We start from the raw sequence: 16566 nt of genomic DNA on the forward strand, positions 1-16566 counted from the left end.
ATCTCCATAACATGTTCCATCAATGATCCCACATTTCAGATGAATCCAGGTCACATGCTATCTGTAGCAGTAGCTAAAACATGCATGATTTAGAGAATGAATGCTCAAATTTAAAAAATAAAAAATAAAAAAATATTAAAAATCGAGACGCACATGTCTGATGTACATCCCAGATCATGCGGACGTGCTCCACTGGCTTGTGTCCTGTTTGTAAATCATCTCCACCTAACATTCTTTAGAAGGAAAGAAATGCACTTTGCCAAAGCCCACATTCGAGACATTTGTGGTCCACTCGATGCCAGGCCACCTTGCAAGTGAGGCCCACATTATCCACAGCTCAGATGCATACAATGTGGGGCCATACCAAATCCCAGAGTCACACAGTAACTTCAAAGAAAACTACTGCCTCCCTTAAAAAAACTCACAGGGAGATGGGATAAATATAAACAGTAACACATACCTGTTCTAACACATTAAAAACAGTTAAACCTCTCCTCCCAAAAAACCAACACTGCAAGAGACTACAGTTCCCCTACTACAACAGAGATTTTTTACACACCCACAAGCACAAAAATCCCCATCCATCATACATCCCTTCTCAATCCGGGCTACCGTGCCCCTGCGAGTGCGATATGGCCTGTAGCCTCCTGTACGTTTCAGAGCATGCAGACGCAAACTCTGTTATGGCTCGGAACAGCTCGGGCAGGTGAGTCTTTAGGCTCCCCAGTGACTTCTCACGCACCTGTTTGCGCAGCTTCTGGTAGGTCTCCATCTCTTCCTCCATCCTCTTCTTTAGAGTCTCCACCACAAACATCCGCTCTGCAATGGGGTCCTTGGGCTGGGTCCCACCATCCGCTGCCCTATCCTGGTCATCGTCCATCGATTCTGATGCTGGTGTTCTCCGCTGCGAGTACTTGTGGTGCCAGTCCTCGAACTGACGAAGCTTCCGCGAATACTCCTTTGACACATCTTCCCATTTCTCCTTCTGCTTGAGCTCTTCATCCTGATGGACCATGATGGAGTTCATGACAGCTGAGAAGCTGAAGATTGGACCCCTGGCCAGTTCCACTGGCAGCTTCTCGAGCTGCTCATGCCAGGCACGGAGGAGGGCTTCGATTGGGGGGTGCTGGGTCCGTGGCGGCGACGACACCTTCTCCTTGAGGCTGCTCTCAATCGGGATGAGGGTCAGCTTGAGCCAGTTGTTGAGAGCATGGATGTACTCTTTCTGGTGGTTGATCAGTTGACTGAAATGGGAGTGCCAGTCCCCGAGGATGCGGCACAGCTGGCGGGTCTGGTTGTGGTGCTGGAGGCTCGTTTCCTTTTGGTCGTTCGATAAGTGAAGGGATCTTAGGTCCACGACCATCTCCTGCTGGACCTCGTGGTGGTGATGCATGGCCTCCCACATTTCAGCCATCCTGCAAGAACATATATGATGAAATGCAGCAGCGTTCCCATCCTCAAAACCTGATACAAATGAGCCCAGCAAGCAAGGACATCGACAGAGCTTTGGTAGCCACATGCAACTCTACAAACACCAATCTGACAAGCAGGGGGTATCTTAAGCCATGCATCCATTGGGCCGCACCACGTAGAGGACCTGGCCCGAAAATAGGCCAGTCTACTCATCGGGTGGGCCACACATGTGAAAACAATTAATGGTTGAGAAACTTGTAAACAGTTTGATGAGCAACCAACCACATTTTTTGGCCAGGTCATGTATATTGGGGGGATGCATGGCTAGAATATCCTACACACAAGACAGGTTCAGATATGTAGCTGCAAGTAGAGGCACATGTGGGCTTATTAGCAGAACTGCATTCACAATCAGAGAAAATGAACCAATTGCCGCCACCCTAATAGCCTTGTCCTAGCTATTTGGGGTCAGCTTTCAAGGCAAAAGCAAGTGATTGGCAGACACCCATAACATCAAGCCACCTTCTTTACCCGGCATGGGGACCAGCTGGTGCACTGGTACCAGGTGGATTTGAGCAAATATACCTGTTATCTAATGAAAACCAACGACATGAATGTTCCTGATTAGCTAAACATACAAGTACCCACATATTACATCAACTACGATGAGAACATCACGCGCGCACACACGCCCCCCTTACGCATGTACGCAAGGAGGAGGGCCCCACCATCGATCTAGATCGATGACAACGTCCAGGGAGTGCCTCCTAGTTAGAGGACTGCATTTTAGTTCGTTGGAATGGACCCGATAGTCATGTGAATCCCATCATGGGTTCTTATGATCGTGGCCCACTATTCTAATTAATCTAGTACTTTGAGTTTTGCTTATTATTGTTATTAGAAATATCATGGACGGTTTAGATTGCTCTGATTAATTGTTATTTTTTATTACTTCGTCTCTAAGTAATAGGTAGCGCACATGGCGCGACTTTTAGGGTATAGGGTTCTATTATAAATAGGCACCTCTTGTAGTCTTTTTTCTCATTGAAGATTAATAAAAATTTTGCATTTTTCTGCTCCTCTAAATTTTCGAGTTGTGGAGATTCAATTGAGTGTGAAATCCTCCCTTCCTCGAAGGGCTAACTACCATGGTGCGAAGTTACACCTATCCCGATTCGCTCCCACCTTCTATCATCCATATTTCTCTTCTCCTACAATCATCTACACTTCAAATCCATCCTCTATTGCAACCGTTTTTTTCTCTACAACAGATTTCTAGAATCTGGTCCTGCAGGAGGGCCAAAACTTCGGCGGAGCACCACGCACAAACCGTGCATCGGATCAGGCTGAAATTTAGAGGTTTTGTGGCCCACCCCTGGCCGACCAGGGCCAAGCTGGCCATTTTTCGATTTATGGGCCCCACACACGTGCGGGACACCTCCAGCCCACGTGCGTCTGGGCCTTCGTCGCTGTCCACGCGTGTGACGCTTCTTTGGTTCGTCTCTCTCTTCTCTTTCACCCCAAATCCCTAACCCTAACCCTAAATTACTCAAATCCCCAATTTATGCCCTTTCTTCACCCTTAGGTTTCCCCGAATTGAAATCTGTGAACCCCTTGTATTGGGGAATTATTTTTGTGCATGTGTGGATGAATTTACCTTCCTTTGATTATTGTTTGGTCTATAATTTTGATTGATCCAACCCCAGCTTGTGTAGGCCTGGGCCTGCATAGATTCCCCTTGATTAAATGCTTGAACTTTTGTGTGGGATATGGACTTTAGTGTAATTGTTTCTGAACTAACGTGATCTAAAGCTTGAAAATCTTGCACATCATATTTGAATTGTATGTCCTGCATCAAATTTGGTATCAGAGCACAAGGTTTTTACAGGGGAATGCATTGCATGTTTAAGGTTTAGTTTATTCATGTCCATTATGCATCAAGTATCATCATATAGAGCTGTTTAGAGGTCCATAATTCCTGATATAAGTTGCTGAATTTTCTGCTATCGGAAAATCCCCATCTCTTTACTGGATTTTCTGTTGACAGATCCTTTGGGCAGATAGGTTGCTGGAAATTGAGTAGTATTGTGTCGTTTCCCCCATATAGAGTCCTATAGGAGCATTTAGTCTCATCTAGGTGCATTATAGTCGTATTAGAAGGTCCTTAAGTTGAGTTAGTAGTTGTATGCTCATACGTACGGGTCGTGGTTTTGGCTGCCACCCTACATTAAACATGGAGCAATTGCAAGAGTCAATGAACAAGCTGACCTAGCAGTTTGAGTCTTTGGGTAAGCGCTTAGAACAACGTATAGACCAACGCTTTGAGCAGTTTAATGTGCGCATTACCTAACTAGAGACCTCCGCCGCGGCAAACCTCACCATTAGGGAAGATGCCCAATCTCAGGCAGGTGATCAGGAGGTTAGACCAAGGAATAAAGGTCGCCAAGGGATTGGTCATGGGCGCGGACCCGTGCACTCACCTCGCAAGAGACATCATGAACAATATGACTCAGATGCACAACTCCTCAAGGGAGTTAGAGTAGATGCCTCTATGTTTGATGGCCACTCCGACCCTAAAGCCTTTTTGGACTGGCTGGCGGATATGGACCACTATTTTGAGTGGTATGACATGTCGGATGCTCGTCGAGTCCGATTCGCCAAGATGAAGCTTGTGGGCCAAGCAAAGAGATTTTAGGCTATTGTAGAGCAAAAGAAAGAAAGAGCAAGGGAGTTCTCGATGGTACATTGGGGAGAAATGAAAGAAACACTTAAGGAGAAGTACCTCCCTTTCTCTTATCGCCTACGGTTGATTGAGAAATGACAGTCTCTTCGACAAGGTTCTATAAGTGTGGCAGAATATATTGAGAAGTTCGAAGAGTACTTGACCAAGTGTGAAGTTGATGAAGATCCCGTACTCACCCTTGCTCGATTTAAAACAGGCATCTGTACTGACATTAGGAGAGAATTGCTCACCAAAGACAGACACTATTGAACAGTTGTATCTAATGTTAGAGGTCGAGCAACGCCTCAAAACACCTGTGGGAAGACGGTTTAATTTTCACGATTCTGGTACTAAGGCCAACCCTTCTGGGGCTAAGTCTAGCACTGGATACCAAGACAAACCTTCCAACGGTTTTCAGTCCAGGCCCAAGGATGATAAGGGTAAAGAGATTATTGGGTCTATCTCGCGTAAGAATGGAGCAACTACGTGTTTTAAGTATCAAGGGTTTGGTCACTTTGCCCACCAGTGTGGCATAAGAGAGGGCACCAAGGTGTTCATTATTAATGGGCAAGTAGAAGTAGTGCACCCAGAAAGTGACGATGAGGAGGAAGAATATGAACCAGTAGATGCCCCTAGTGATGAGGAAGGAGCGCAAGAGTCTACGACCCTTGCGGTTGTGCGTCGTGTCTTTACACAAGCAAATAATACTAATAGTTGGTGCCATTGTCTTGTTCCTATTCAGTTTGGGTCATATAAAGCCACATTTTGGTGTAATGTTGTTCTTAGAAAACCTATCGATCTTGTCCCTATGTCACTATCCCATAGGCCATCAGAGTCTGCAGAATCCCTTGTACATCACATTCATTCATGGCATTAAGAAATCAGACAGAAGATCATGACTAGTAATGAACATTACACACTTTCTGCAGACCAACATAAACGTTTCAAGGAATTCAATGTAAGGGACTCTGTGATGGTCCGCATCAAGCCAGAGCAGTATCCTCAGGGAGCCGTTCGTAAATTACACGCGCGTAGCGCTGAACCATTCAAAATTATAAAACGAAACGGTCTCAATGCGTATGTGGTAGATCTTCTACCCTCTATGGAAAATAGTTCTACATTCAATGTGGAGGATCTAGTTGCATTTCAGGGGGCCACTGATGCATTGTCCAGCCTTTCGCCTAACCATCCTAATTCTCCGGACTTTTCCCTTGATCCATGGCCTTTTCCCGATCTATCTTCCCAGCCTCTACCTCCCATACTTACCATTTCCGACTTGTTGTCCCAGCCTCTACCTCCCATACCTACCCTTTCCCCACCCAGAGAGGAGATAGAGGATATTCTGGACCATCAGATAATATCCATGTCGGACGGCAGGTTTCAAAAGTACCTGGTTAAGTGGCAGTCACGCCCAACTTCAAACAATACGTGGCTCACTGAGGAGGAGCTTCAGAGACTTGATCCTAACATCTTGGAGCGGTTCAGGAGTTTTATTTCGCCAGTGGCGAAATCTTCGCAGCCGTGGAGAGTTGATGGGGACATCACGCGCACACGCACGCCCACCTACGCAAGGAGAGCCCCTCCATCGATTTGGATCGATAAAGACGTCCAGGGAGGGCCTCCTAGTTAGAGGAATGTGTTTTGGTTCGTTGGAGTGGACCCAATAGTCATGTAAATCCCACCATGGGTTCTCATAATCGTGACCCACTATTCTAATTAATCTAGTACTTTGGGTTTTGCTTATTATTGTTATTAGAAATATCATGGACAGTTTAGATTGCTCTGATTAGTTGTTATTTTTTATTACTTCGTCTCCAAGTAATAGGTTGCGCACATGGTGCGAGTTTGAGATATAGGGTTTTATTATAAATAGGCACCTCTTGTAGTCTTTTTTCTCATTGAAGATTAATAAAATTTAGCGTTTTTCTGCTCCTCTAAATTTCCAAGTTGTGGAGATTCAATTGGGTATAAAACTCTCCCTTCCTCGAAGGGCTGACTACCGTGGTGCAGAGCCACACCTATCCTGATTCGCCCCCACCTTCTACCATCCATATTTTTCTTCTCCTACAATTATCTACGCTTTAAATCTATCCTCTATTGCAGCTGCTTTTCTCTATACAGCAGATTTCCAGAATCTGGCCCTGCAAGAGGGCTGAAACTTTGGTGGAGCACCACGCACAGACCGTGCATCGGATCAGGCTGAAATTTAGAGGTTTTGTGGCCCACCCTTGGCTGACCAGGGCCAAGCTGGCCATTTTTCGATTTATGGGCCCCACACATGTGCAGGACACCTCCAACCCACGTGCGTTTGGGCCTTCGCCGCTGTCCACACGTGTGACGCTTCTCTGGTTCGTCTCTCTTCTCTTTCACCCCAAATCCCTAACCCTAACCCTAAATTACTCAAATCCCCAATTTTATGCCCTTTCTTCAACCTTAGGTTTCCCCGAATTGAAATCTGTGAACCCCTTCGATTGGGGAATTATTTTTGTGCATGTGTGGATGAATTTACCTTCCTTTGATTATTGTTTGGTCTATAATTTTGATTGATCCAACCCTAGCTTGTGTAGGCCTGAGCCTGCATAGATTCCACTTGATTGAACGCTTGAACTTTTGTGTGGGATATGGAATTTTGTGTAATTGTTTCTGAACTAACGTGATCTAAAGCCTGAAAATCTTGCACATCATATTTGAATTTCATGTCCTGAATCAAACTCGACTTCATAAAATATAGCAATGTGACTCTAAACTAGTCTATGAAAAATCTATAATAGGACGGTCAAAGTACTGACACGGCCATCAAACATCAAATTGAACATAGGGAAAAGGTTCATAAGAACAACTTCAATGAATCGTGATTCATGAAAGGCAATCTGAAGTGCTACAGCAACTTACAAAGAATAACAAGTGGCTTGCCTATGGAAAATTAAATTAATAATCCGCCAAGAACCATAGTTCAAAAACTTGAAAGCTCGACTCAACTCTTATCTCCAGCCTGGTCGGGTTGACTCGAATAATCGGGTGAGTCTTTACTTGACTAGAATCGATACCTAATAATTAATTAAGTTGTACAAATATTTTACCTACTTTTATATGAAAAAAGAAAAAAGAAAGAAAGAAAGAAAAAGAAAGGAAAAAAAAAAAGAAAGAAAAAAGAAAAAGAAAAAAAGGATTAAATATCAAACAGTCTGTTTGACGCACTGGTGAGATATGTTAGTTGATCTCAAGGAGGTCTCGCATCAATTCCCACCTTTTAATTTTTTTAAGGACACAAATTTCCAGCATGTGACTCAGTTCAAGTGGTCGCAAGTTGCGTCGAGTTGACTGAGTCATTGAGTTGACTTGAGGAGACACATTGGCTCAAGACCAAGTCATTATGGCTTTCAAGTCCCACAGTGACTCGGCTTGAAATCTCATCGAGTGAAGTTGACTCAACCAGTTTTAAGTCGATTTTCCAAGTTTTTGAACTATGCCCAGTTCAAGTAGGTGGTCAACTAGGAAGCTGGAAAGGACAACATTTTCTGGTGAAAGAACAACTTTTACCACTCTGCTAGAGATAAATTGTCCATTAAATAAATCTTTCTACTTAAGTTCTCTATATTAAGTACATTTTCGGAACAGAACAGATCTGACTAGAGGGACTAGATCACCCACAAAAAACAGGTCGGGATCTGCTCCAGGTTTTAAAATATTGGTTTTCCATTGGTAGTACAATAGGAAATGGACAACTAAAATAACATAAATAAAATAGAAAAAAAAAAAAAACTAAATATGTTGAGGGATAGTTAACATTCTTTATTACATGAACTAAAAGAGAAGATGATATCCAGTCTTGAATTTCACATGGATTTCTTGTCCATACAAATCTTTCAAAAATTGGAAAGCTAAAAATAAAACATCGAAATCAAGTCTGCAAAGGCAAAACTGGGTACCCCATATTAATTTAAGGTCCAAAGGAGACGTATCTTTTTCGACACTAGAAATAGACAAGGACGGACCCCGCTTCACAGTGCTGTCTCAAGAAGAGGAATACTAACATTTGTTTGGGACTCCTAGATTCACAACAGCATAGGCAAAATCTGCAATTTCAAGACGTCATCTTTAAGTATATAGTTTTTAAACAATTAATATGGCGTTAACATGCTTCTCATTCATCTAGATTTGATTTTCTATGTTATATGCTTTCATGAACTTCCATTTCAACGCAAGGACAAATTTATCAGAGAAATGAAAAGAGGATATGCTTTCATGAAGTCGTTTTTCTTCTTTTTTTTGGGCGGGGTGGTACGAACATTGATCAGAAAAGTCTATCAAACGAAGATCTTCTGCGCAGAAAGTGGTACGAACATTGATCGCTGAAAACAGTCCATCAAACGAAGATCTCAAACAAAGGGTAAAGTACCTCAAGAAACAGGTATTGGCAGAATGTTTTTTTTTTCCACTGGAATAGTATCTTGTTTATTTCATGTAGAACCAGAAACTAACAAAATACTACTTGGGGGGTGGAAATTGATAGCTCACCTTCAGATTAATTCCCTGGGCCACCACAAATGCTCATAAGCTCTAAACAAAGTTGCCCACCAACAAAAATCAACCAAATGCAATTTGTGGTACTTCCATGCTACCCAAACAGTTTACGGAAAAAATAATTTCAAGAGTTGCCCTCCAAGGCGCTAAAATGAAACAATACATGCAACTTACCCGTCAACAAGTTCCACAAGCTTTGGGTACAGCTGATGATCACGCAAGCGGTGTATTTCCGAGACAGTTGAATCCAAGGACTGCATGTCCACTATGTATCTTGTATGTAAATGACTAACAGCCGCCTTAGTTTTTTCTAGTGATTCAGAACTGGTGCCACGTTTCTTTTGCTTATTCAGCAAAACAACCTTTCTCTGATACTCAAGCTTCATAAGCTCACCTGCCTGTCCACCATGAGTCAAAGTTACGATTAGATTCACTATGTCATAATGGCTAAACAGCACAATCTTTCTGAAAAAAAAAAATTTGGTGATATTCCTTTCAATATATATAAAAGCATTTACAACAGTCATATAAAAATCAAAATTTTGCCTTTAATAATAGTGGAGAAATGCTCCAGTTCTCTCAAAGCACTACAAGTGATAATGCTTCTAGTTGCATTGCAACACATACAGTCCAATACATTGATCTAGACTGTTCATTAGGTCCAATGCATATTTCATGGGACCTAGCAAATAGTAACCATTTGATCAATGGCCTTTAATGTGCACGGACAAGATCGTTTACATAAAAATAGGTCAAACCAACAATTTTATCCATCTATTTGTTAGGAAGTATCATGGATTGCTCATGATTCTAAAGAATCACTTTTGTCAGGCAATAGTAAAGGATGGCTACAAAAAATAAGGCCAAATCAAGGATGGATTGGATCATCTGATCAGTGAGATTTTTGCATGGTAGCATGTGAAATATGTTCTAAACTTAATGGACGGTTCAAATTGATTGATTGGAATATCCAAGTGAACAAATGCAGCATCCCAGGTATTCCAAAATGGTTACGTAACAGTAACAGTGGTGGTCGTTATGCATTATAGGGCCGTAACAGCCGTTATGGAAAAAATGGATTTCCATAACGGTCCAGTACAGGGCCGAAATAGTTTTTTTTAACGCCATAACAACCATTACAGCCACCATTACTGTTATGGAATACCTTGGATGCATCTAAGAGCACTATAACTTACAGTGTTATGAGAGCAATGGAGCATCTCTCATAATAGTGATAGATTTCTTTACTAAACGACTGACTGGTTCCTAGAGAGGATTGTTTAGGCCTCCTATGGAGCTGCCAATAATCAAAGTTTTCAAAAAATATTTGATTTGACATTGGATTCGGCTAATCTGACTAAATGGAACCCATTTCTCAAACATTGAGCAATAAACAAATATATTCAAAACAAGCAATTCCACATACCAAGACGCATACCATCAAGCTTCAAACCAATCACATGTGTGAAATCCACGAGTGCACATAGCAGAAGATGGAAGGTTCCTCTTAGTAGTAAGCATTGAAAATCCATGAGCAGCATGTGTGCTATAAAACTCATGTACACACCACACATGTTCGAACAGGCCTAGAACGGCACAATAGGTCCAAGATCCAATCCATCTAGCACCACTATGTTAGTTCCCTAGCCCAAGGATCAGGTTGATCCACTGGTAAGGCGGACCGCAGTTAGCAAAATAAATGTAAAGCTCTGAAAAAACTTGGCTGAAGTTCGCTAACCCATTCACATGTTTCCTACATTGGGGCCCAAGTGATGAGTGGACCATATTTATTTCTGGGAAAACATGTACAAGGTCAGACCAACCTGATGGATGGATTGAATCTTGCACCTATGTGCCATGCTGGCACATGTGTGGCGTGTACATGAGCTTTATTGCACATGCATGTGCACGCTTAGCAAAGTTCTAATTTTTTTATAATAAAAACAACAATAATTTAATTAGAAAAGCACAACTCTCCCAAGTCACTACATTGACCCACCCTTGTCAAGGTAAGTGGACCAAGTCATGTTCAAGTCCCGAGAGCTCAGAAGCTCGATCAAAACAGAATTCAAAACAAATATGATTGAATGGGTGTAGAATGAAGAAGTAAAACAACAGACAAATGAGGTGTAGGCAAGATGAACCAATGAACCAATCCACACACCTTTACTTCATCATAGAGCTTCTTTTCCCACGCTAGCAGCTTATCCAACACAGTAGCATGAGTCTCCAATTCTTCCCTATCAAAATCATCCTTTCCTTCATCGGGATTGGGAATACCTCTGAACGACCTATTCCATGTGATAACACGCATAACTCTTGCAGAATGATCGATGTGCCCTGCAAATGATTAAAACATTAGATTACATGTTAATACAGAAAATGACATTAATCTATTGCATGAGAAAAATATAAGATGCATACCCTATACACAAAAATAGGTATTAGATACTCAATTGAAAAGAAACAGAATTTTTTGTTTGAACCAACAATGGGTCAAGTGGCTCCCCCCTTTCGATAAACTAACTTGTTGATCTGTTATGACCCATCACAAAAAGGGTGATGCCCAAGTATTCGCCTATCAAATGATCATAGACATCTACTGAAAATGGACAATTAGAACTGGTGGTCAGCATTCATGGGGTCCAATTTGACAAAAGTAGTTGTTAGACAGGAGAGATTTTTTTATAATCTTGCACACGCAATGAGGCCACCCAGTGAATATGTCATGGCCCAAAAGCAGGGTTGTCCAGTTATCAGGTGTCACACATGTAGATTGGATGACAAAAATTGGTGCCTCTCTACCCTTCCATTTGCTACCACACGTGCCAATGCAATGCGTCAGATTTGGACCACTCATCAAGTGGGGCACCCAGTAAAATCTTCCGTGGCCCAAAAAAAAGTTGGTCCAGTCATCAAGTGATCATACACGCAGGTTGGATGTGAACAATTGGTCCCTCTCTAACCATCAATTTGTTATCACATTTGCCAATATGGCATGTGTGAGATCTAGATTGGTCATCAGGCAAGCTACCTAGTGAATCTGACATGGCACACAAAAAATGTGCTGTTCTGGTCATTGAGTGGTCATACATGTAGTTTGGACATGAATAGTTGGTACCTCTCAAACAATCCATTTCCTTTTGCAATCTTTGAAGTGTCAATATCATGCTATGCATCACACACTTGTGATATGGAATTATCATGGGAAACATTGAGAAAGAATGCATTTGTTGCATAACGTATCATAATTTGAGGGAAACATTGGGGAAACTTCAGGAAAATGTGGGTAATTTTCAATAAAACTTCAGGAGATGTTAAACAACGCATGATTACACACTTAAGAAGACTGTGCACAATGGTTTTCCATTGTTTAAGGGATAAGCAATAAAATAAATATATATGTGTGCATGTGTGTGTATTGTTGTTACTTTTTCATACACAATAAAACACAAACAAATATAACAAAAAACCTGAAGAAAAAAAGAACAAATATATAATTGCACGAGCACAAAACCTTGGTCTGAGATCCCCATGGAGGTTGTGGGTTATGTTTGACAATATAGAAGATTTAGTTTCAAGGACAAACATTCTGTCTGCCCATGTCCCGCAGAGGGGGGGGGGGAAGATTACTCTTTTCAAACAACACTCTTTTCAAACAACACTGCTGCTAAAGAGGGTAACGGAATCAATTTCCAGAAGTCTTCTAGTCTATTCCTCTAGAAACAAAACAAGGAAAACCCCTTGTAGAACGAAGGATTGAAGCCCATGTTGAGAGGGGGGTGGAGGGCAGGAAATAATATTGCAGATAATGGTCATGGGAAATATCATAAGTATCAGAGATATCGACAAATATCAGCCAATATCGTTTACATTATCACCTGACATCTTGTAAAAAAGTGTATTCCAAGAACATATCGTACTGCACATGTGGAAAACCCAAGATATTGATAGTGTTGATGCATAGAACACTTCTGTAAACACATGACCCACCTGATTGCTAGATTGGCCTGAATTTTAGGCTATAAGCTATATAAATGGTGTGAGTGACCCAACTGATGAATGGATCACATCTCACAGACAAGTTACTGAATGGACGGAATCAATGGATTCAACTATTTCTGTTAAATTCCCTTGTGAAAGTTATTGCCAAACAACAAAAAAGTGGATTCAAGAAGTCATTACATGGATTTGTAGCTTGATTACCAAATATCAATTTTCAAGATTTATCCTATCCAAATTCTTGATAAATCCATGAAAATATCAAGTTCATCAATTTGCCAAGTCCATATTCACATTTCACTGATGACTGACCCCAAGGAAAAAAACACACAAAAAAAGAAGAAGAAAAAACCCAGCAAATATATTGTGAATGTGCAGTTGATGAAGGCGGACCTTCTCCTTCTTTGTCTTCTTGTCCAAAAGGGGTGGCACTGGATAATGTATTGCATTACCCAATAAAGCCTCATTTTAAGATTAAGATGGTCACCTAAATATACAATCAACCAGAACAAACTAGGGAATTGTGCTTCTCAGACTGGGGCAGTGAAAGAGAAAAGGGTAATGTCTGTTGCCAAATAAGATTGCAGGCTAGCAGATCAATCAACATCAACACGAAAGCAACAAGAAAAATAGTTCATTTCTAGAACATGCAAAAGAGGACCCAAGAACATATCCCTCAAAAATAAACATGAGTAGGGTATTAAACCTATAGCTAACACCATTGGATATTGTGTCAGTCTATCTAAATCAACCAATTGATGGGCTATTAGTTATTACAAAAAAAAAAAGAAAAAGAAAAAGAGCAGAGCAATTAGTTGTTTCTAACAATTCAATCTACAGAACGTATCCTCAATCATTGATCTACAAACTTACAATCAGCGCAATTTTCGGTTTATGTCCAATCCATGAGGCAATCTGCAGATTGGATGGTCCCGTTCATTGCGAAAGTGTGCCAATCAAGTGTTACCATTTTCGGAATGTCGGTTGACAGTTGACACACTATCCAGAGTGCCCAAATACAATGCAGCACCATAAAGAAGAGAAAAACATATAAATTAATTATACCTCGGTTGTCCGCAAAATTCGAGTGGTAATGCAACCGATTCGCCTCCAGCATCTTCGACACCTCGTGGGCACTCTCTGATGCTCCAAGGAAATGATCGTCAAGCTTTTTCAAGATCTCCAACAGGCTTGTATTGGCCGCAGCTGCAGCCTTACCCCTCTTCGATCCCTCAGACCCACCACCACCATGTTGACTACTGCTACTGCCACCGCCGCCACTACTCACCTGCTTCTGCTTCTTCGTAGTCTTAGCAACAGGCTCAGTAATTACCTTCTCCGGCATCCTCTCTACGGTACTATTATCATTAACAACATCATCGCTCTTGCTCTTGATTCCATCATCTTTAACACGACGGGGAGGTGGAGGTGGGGCCACTTCTACTTCTGGCTCAGGCAATGAAGGGCCGGGCATGCTATCGTGCATGGCAGGGAAAAAGAAGTCCCATGCATCACCCTTATGGTCGGGCTCGGGTAGGGGGGGCTGGGGCGGGGTGACGGCTTCAGATGGCAGACCAGGTGGGGGTGGAGGCAGGGAAGTTGGGGTGGTGGGCCCAGCTGCATCGTCCTCCTCGTCTTGGTCTTCCTCTTCAGGGATGGTTTCAGAGGGATGGGGGTCGGATTTGGGGATGGGGAGATCGGGCATGCTTGCAGAGCGAATGAGAGGGGGTGCCGGGAAGTCGGGAAGAGGGGGCGGGGGAGGGGGGAGGTTGTCGAGAGGGGGTTGGGAAACGGGGGCGGTAGTAGGCCCCACGCCCGGTTGGGCGTGGCTCTGGGGATCCTCGACCTCTCCCTGGCCGAAATCGCTGAGGGCGGCGCCGGTGTTCTTGAGCGCCATCGTGTAGGAGGAATGGGCGGCGGCGAAATGGTTTCGGGCCCCGACCGCATCTTTCATGTGCTGCTTCCGCAATTTGCAGCGGGTGACTGCCTCCTCGTTCTCGATCTTGGATTGGGTGCATCCCATTTTGGACGGCTAGGATTTCTCTCCTGGTGGAGAATGCAAATGGAAAATTAGGAAATTTTTTCCTTTTTTCTTTTTCCTTTGGATTCTGATTGCTATGATTTTTGCTGTGAAGTGGGCAAAAAAATGGAAGAGAGACGAATAGAGGATCTCTCTCTCTCTCTCTCTCTCTCTCTCTCTCTCAAGTCGTCAAAACCCCATCTCTCTTTCTTCCCCTCTCTTCAAATCCTCAAAATCCACTTCTCTTTCTCCCTCTCTCTTCAAATCCTCAAAACCCACCTCTCTTTCTCTCTCTCTTCAAATCCTCATAAACCCATCTTTCTCTAAATCCTCAAAAACCTCTCTTTAAATCCTCAAAAACCCATATCTCTCTCTCTCTCTCTCTCTCTCTCTTTTGAGATTTTGATGAGGCCGACTGGGTGCTGTGTTCTTCTTTTGCTGCAGGGTGGATTGCAGAGTCCTGATGCGACACGGGATGGACACTCAATAGTGTCCTCATTCATCTATTTCCTGCAAGTGGGACCCATTTCTCCATTATCCAGACCGTTGATGTTATTCAAAGTAGCGTAGAATGATGAAAATTTTAAATTCTTTTACAGACGGTCAATCGAATGCTGTATCTTTCTCTTTACCATCTGTACCTAGTCTTCTGATGTACTGAATAACTGTATTTGATCTTACAGAATTTTCTTACTACCCACATTCACCGTACATCCCATAAGATGAACGGTCTAGATTTCCCAAACATGATAATAATTTCCATGTGTTTGCACAGCGGGACACTACTTCACGTGGTCATGCATCAGGATTCGATGATTCCTCTTTGTCGCATTCCGTTTTTAAAACGGAAAACAGGGAGCAATTTCCAACTGTACGGCCCATATATGGCCCACCAACCTTTTTAAGCCCACTTGCTTTCTACCTCCCAAGAATAAGCCCCACCTGTACGGCCCCATTTCTCAGGTCGAAAATGCCCCTGCTTTCCTTCCTGAGGCGGATCGCCTGGTGCTCGAAGACGGGCGCTTCCGCTCCTCGAACTCCGAGTTGTACGAACGGTTCAAAAGATATCAAAGTTACATGGGCCTCACAGTTATGTATTTATTATATCCACAACGTTCATCCATATTGCGAGATCATTCCGGAGCATTATAAAAAAAAATAAAAAAAAATACACAAAGATCAACTGGATCACACCACAAAGAGCAGCGTACAAATTTTCACTGTTAAAAATTTTGTAGGGCCCACCATAACATTTATTTTCCATCCAATCTATTCATAAGGTCACAAAGTCCTGGATGAAGAGGAAAAATAAATTTCATAATGATCCAAAACTTCTGTAACCCCTAAAAAGATTTTAATGGTATACGATTCAATTCCCTACTGCCCTTTCCAGTGTGGTCCACTTGATAGTTAGATCTGTCTTATTTTTCGTCTCAAGCCTTAATATAAGCTCGCCAAATAGATGGACGGTTTGGATATAACATAGGCCTCATGATGAGACCCACAAAAGCAACGAAAATTACAATGGAAAAAAAAAAAAGAAGAAGCCCTGGGAGGATTTATTTTTATTTTTATTTTTATTTTTATTTTTAATACAAGGAGAACTTTTCCCCCTTATATATTTTTTTTCTAATACATGATTATGTGTGTGTGTATATAAAAATATTTTTCAATCTTTTAATTCATTCTTTTATCTATTTATTTAACAAGCATATCTCCTAAACTAGAATGAGTTACTTAACTTACCACATATGATTTTGGAGTAGGAGACGCTAATTTAGCCAACCAACGTAGTTATTTTTCAAGATTCCATCGGGTCGATGGTCAAAAATCCATTTCATTCACCTCGCGATCAATTTCATTCAATTTACTCACTTTGCAGTCA

The 16566-nt window shown here is 42.1% G+C and overlaps 1 protein-coding gene across 2 annotated transcripts; it reads right to left on the minus strand.

Moving 5' to 3' along the window:
• Positions 1-388: 388 nt before the first annotated feature.
• LOC131229719 (protein ROLLING AND ERECT LEAF 2-like) lies at positions 389-15073 on the minus strand. 2 transcript variants are annotated; one of them, XM_058225715.1, is made up of 5 exons: positions 13727-15073; positions 10824-10999; positions 8834-9057; positions 8170-8211; positions 389-1415 (listed from the first exon to the last, which is right to left on the minus strand). In XM_058225715.1, the coding sequence occupies exons 1-5, from the start codon at positions 14682-14684 to the stop codon at positions 599-601; spliced, it is 2217 nt and encodes a 738-aa protein (XP_058081698.1). In that variant the 5' UTR covers positions 14685-15073; the 3' UTR covers positions 389-598. The 2 variants fall into 2 exon arrangements, with proteins under 2 accessions (XP_058081698.1, XP_058081699.1); XM_058225716.1 differs by lacking the exon at positions 8170-8211 and having other exon boundaries at positions 13727-15072.
• Positions 15074-16566: the final 1493 nt, after the last annotated feature.

The sequence above is a fragment of the Magnolia sinica genome, chromosome 16, assembly GCF_029962835.1.
Source record: "Magnolia sinica isolate HGM2019 chromosome 16, MsV1, whole genome shotgun sequence".
In the NCBI taxonomy this organism is placed as follows: Eukaryota; Viridiplantae; Streptophyta; class Magnoliopsida; order Magnoliales; family Magnoliaceae; genus Magnolia; species Magnolia sinica.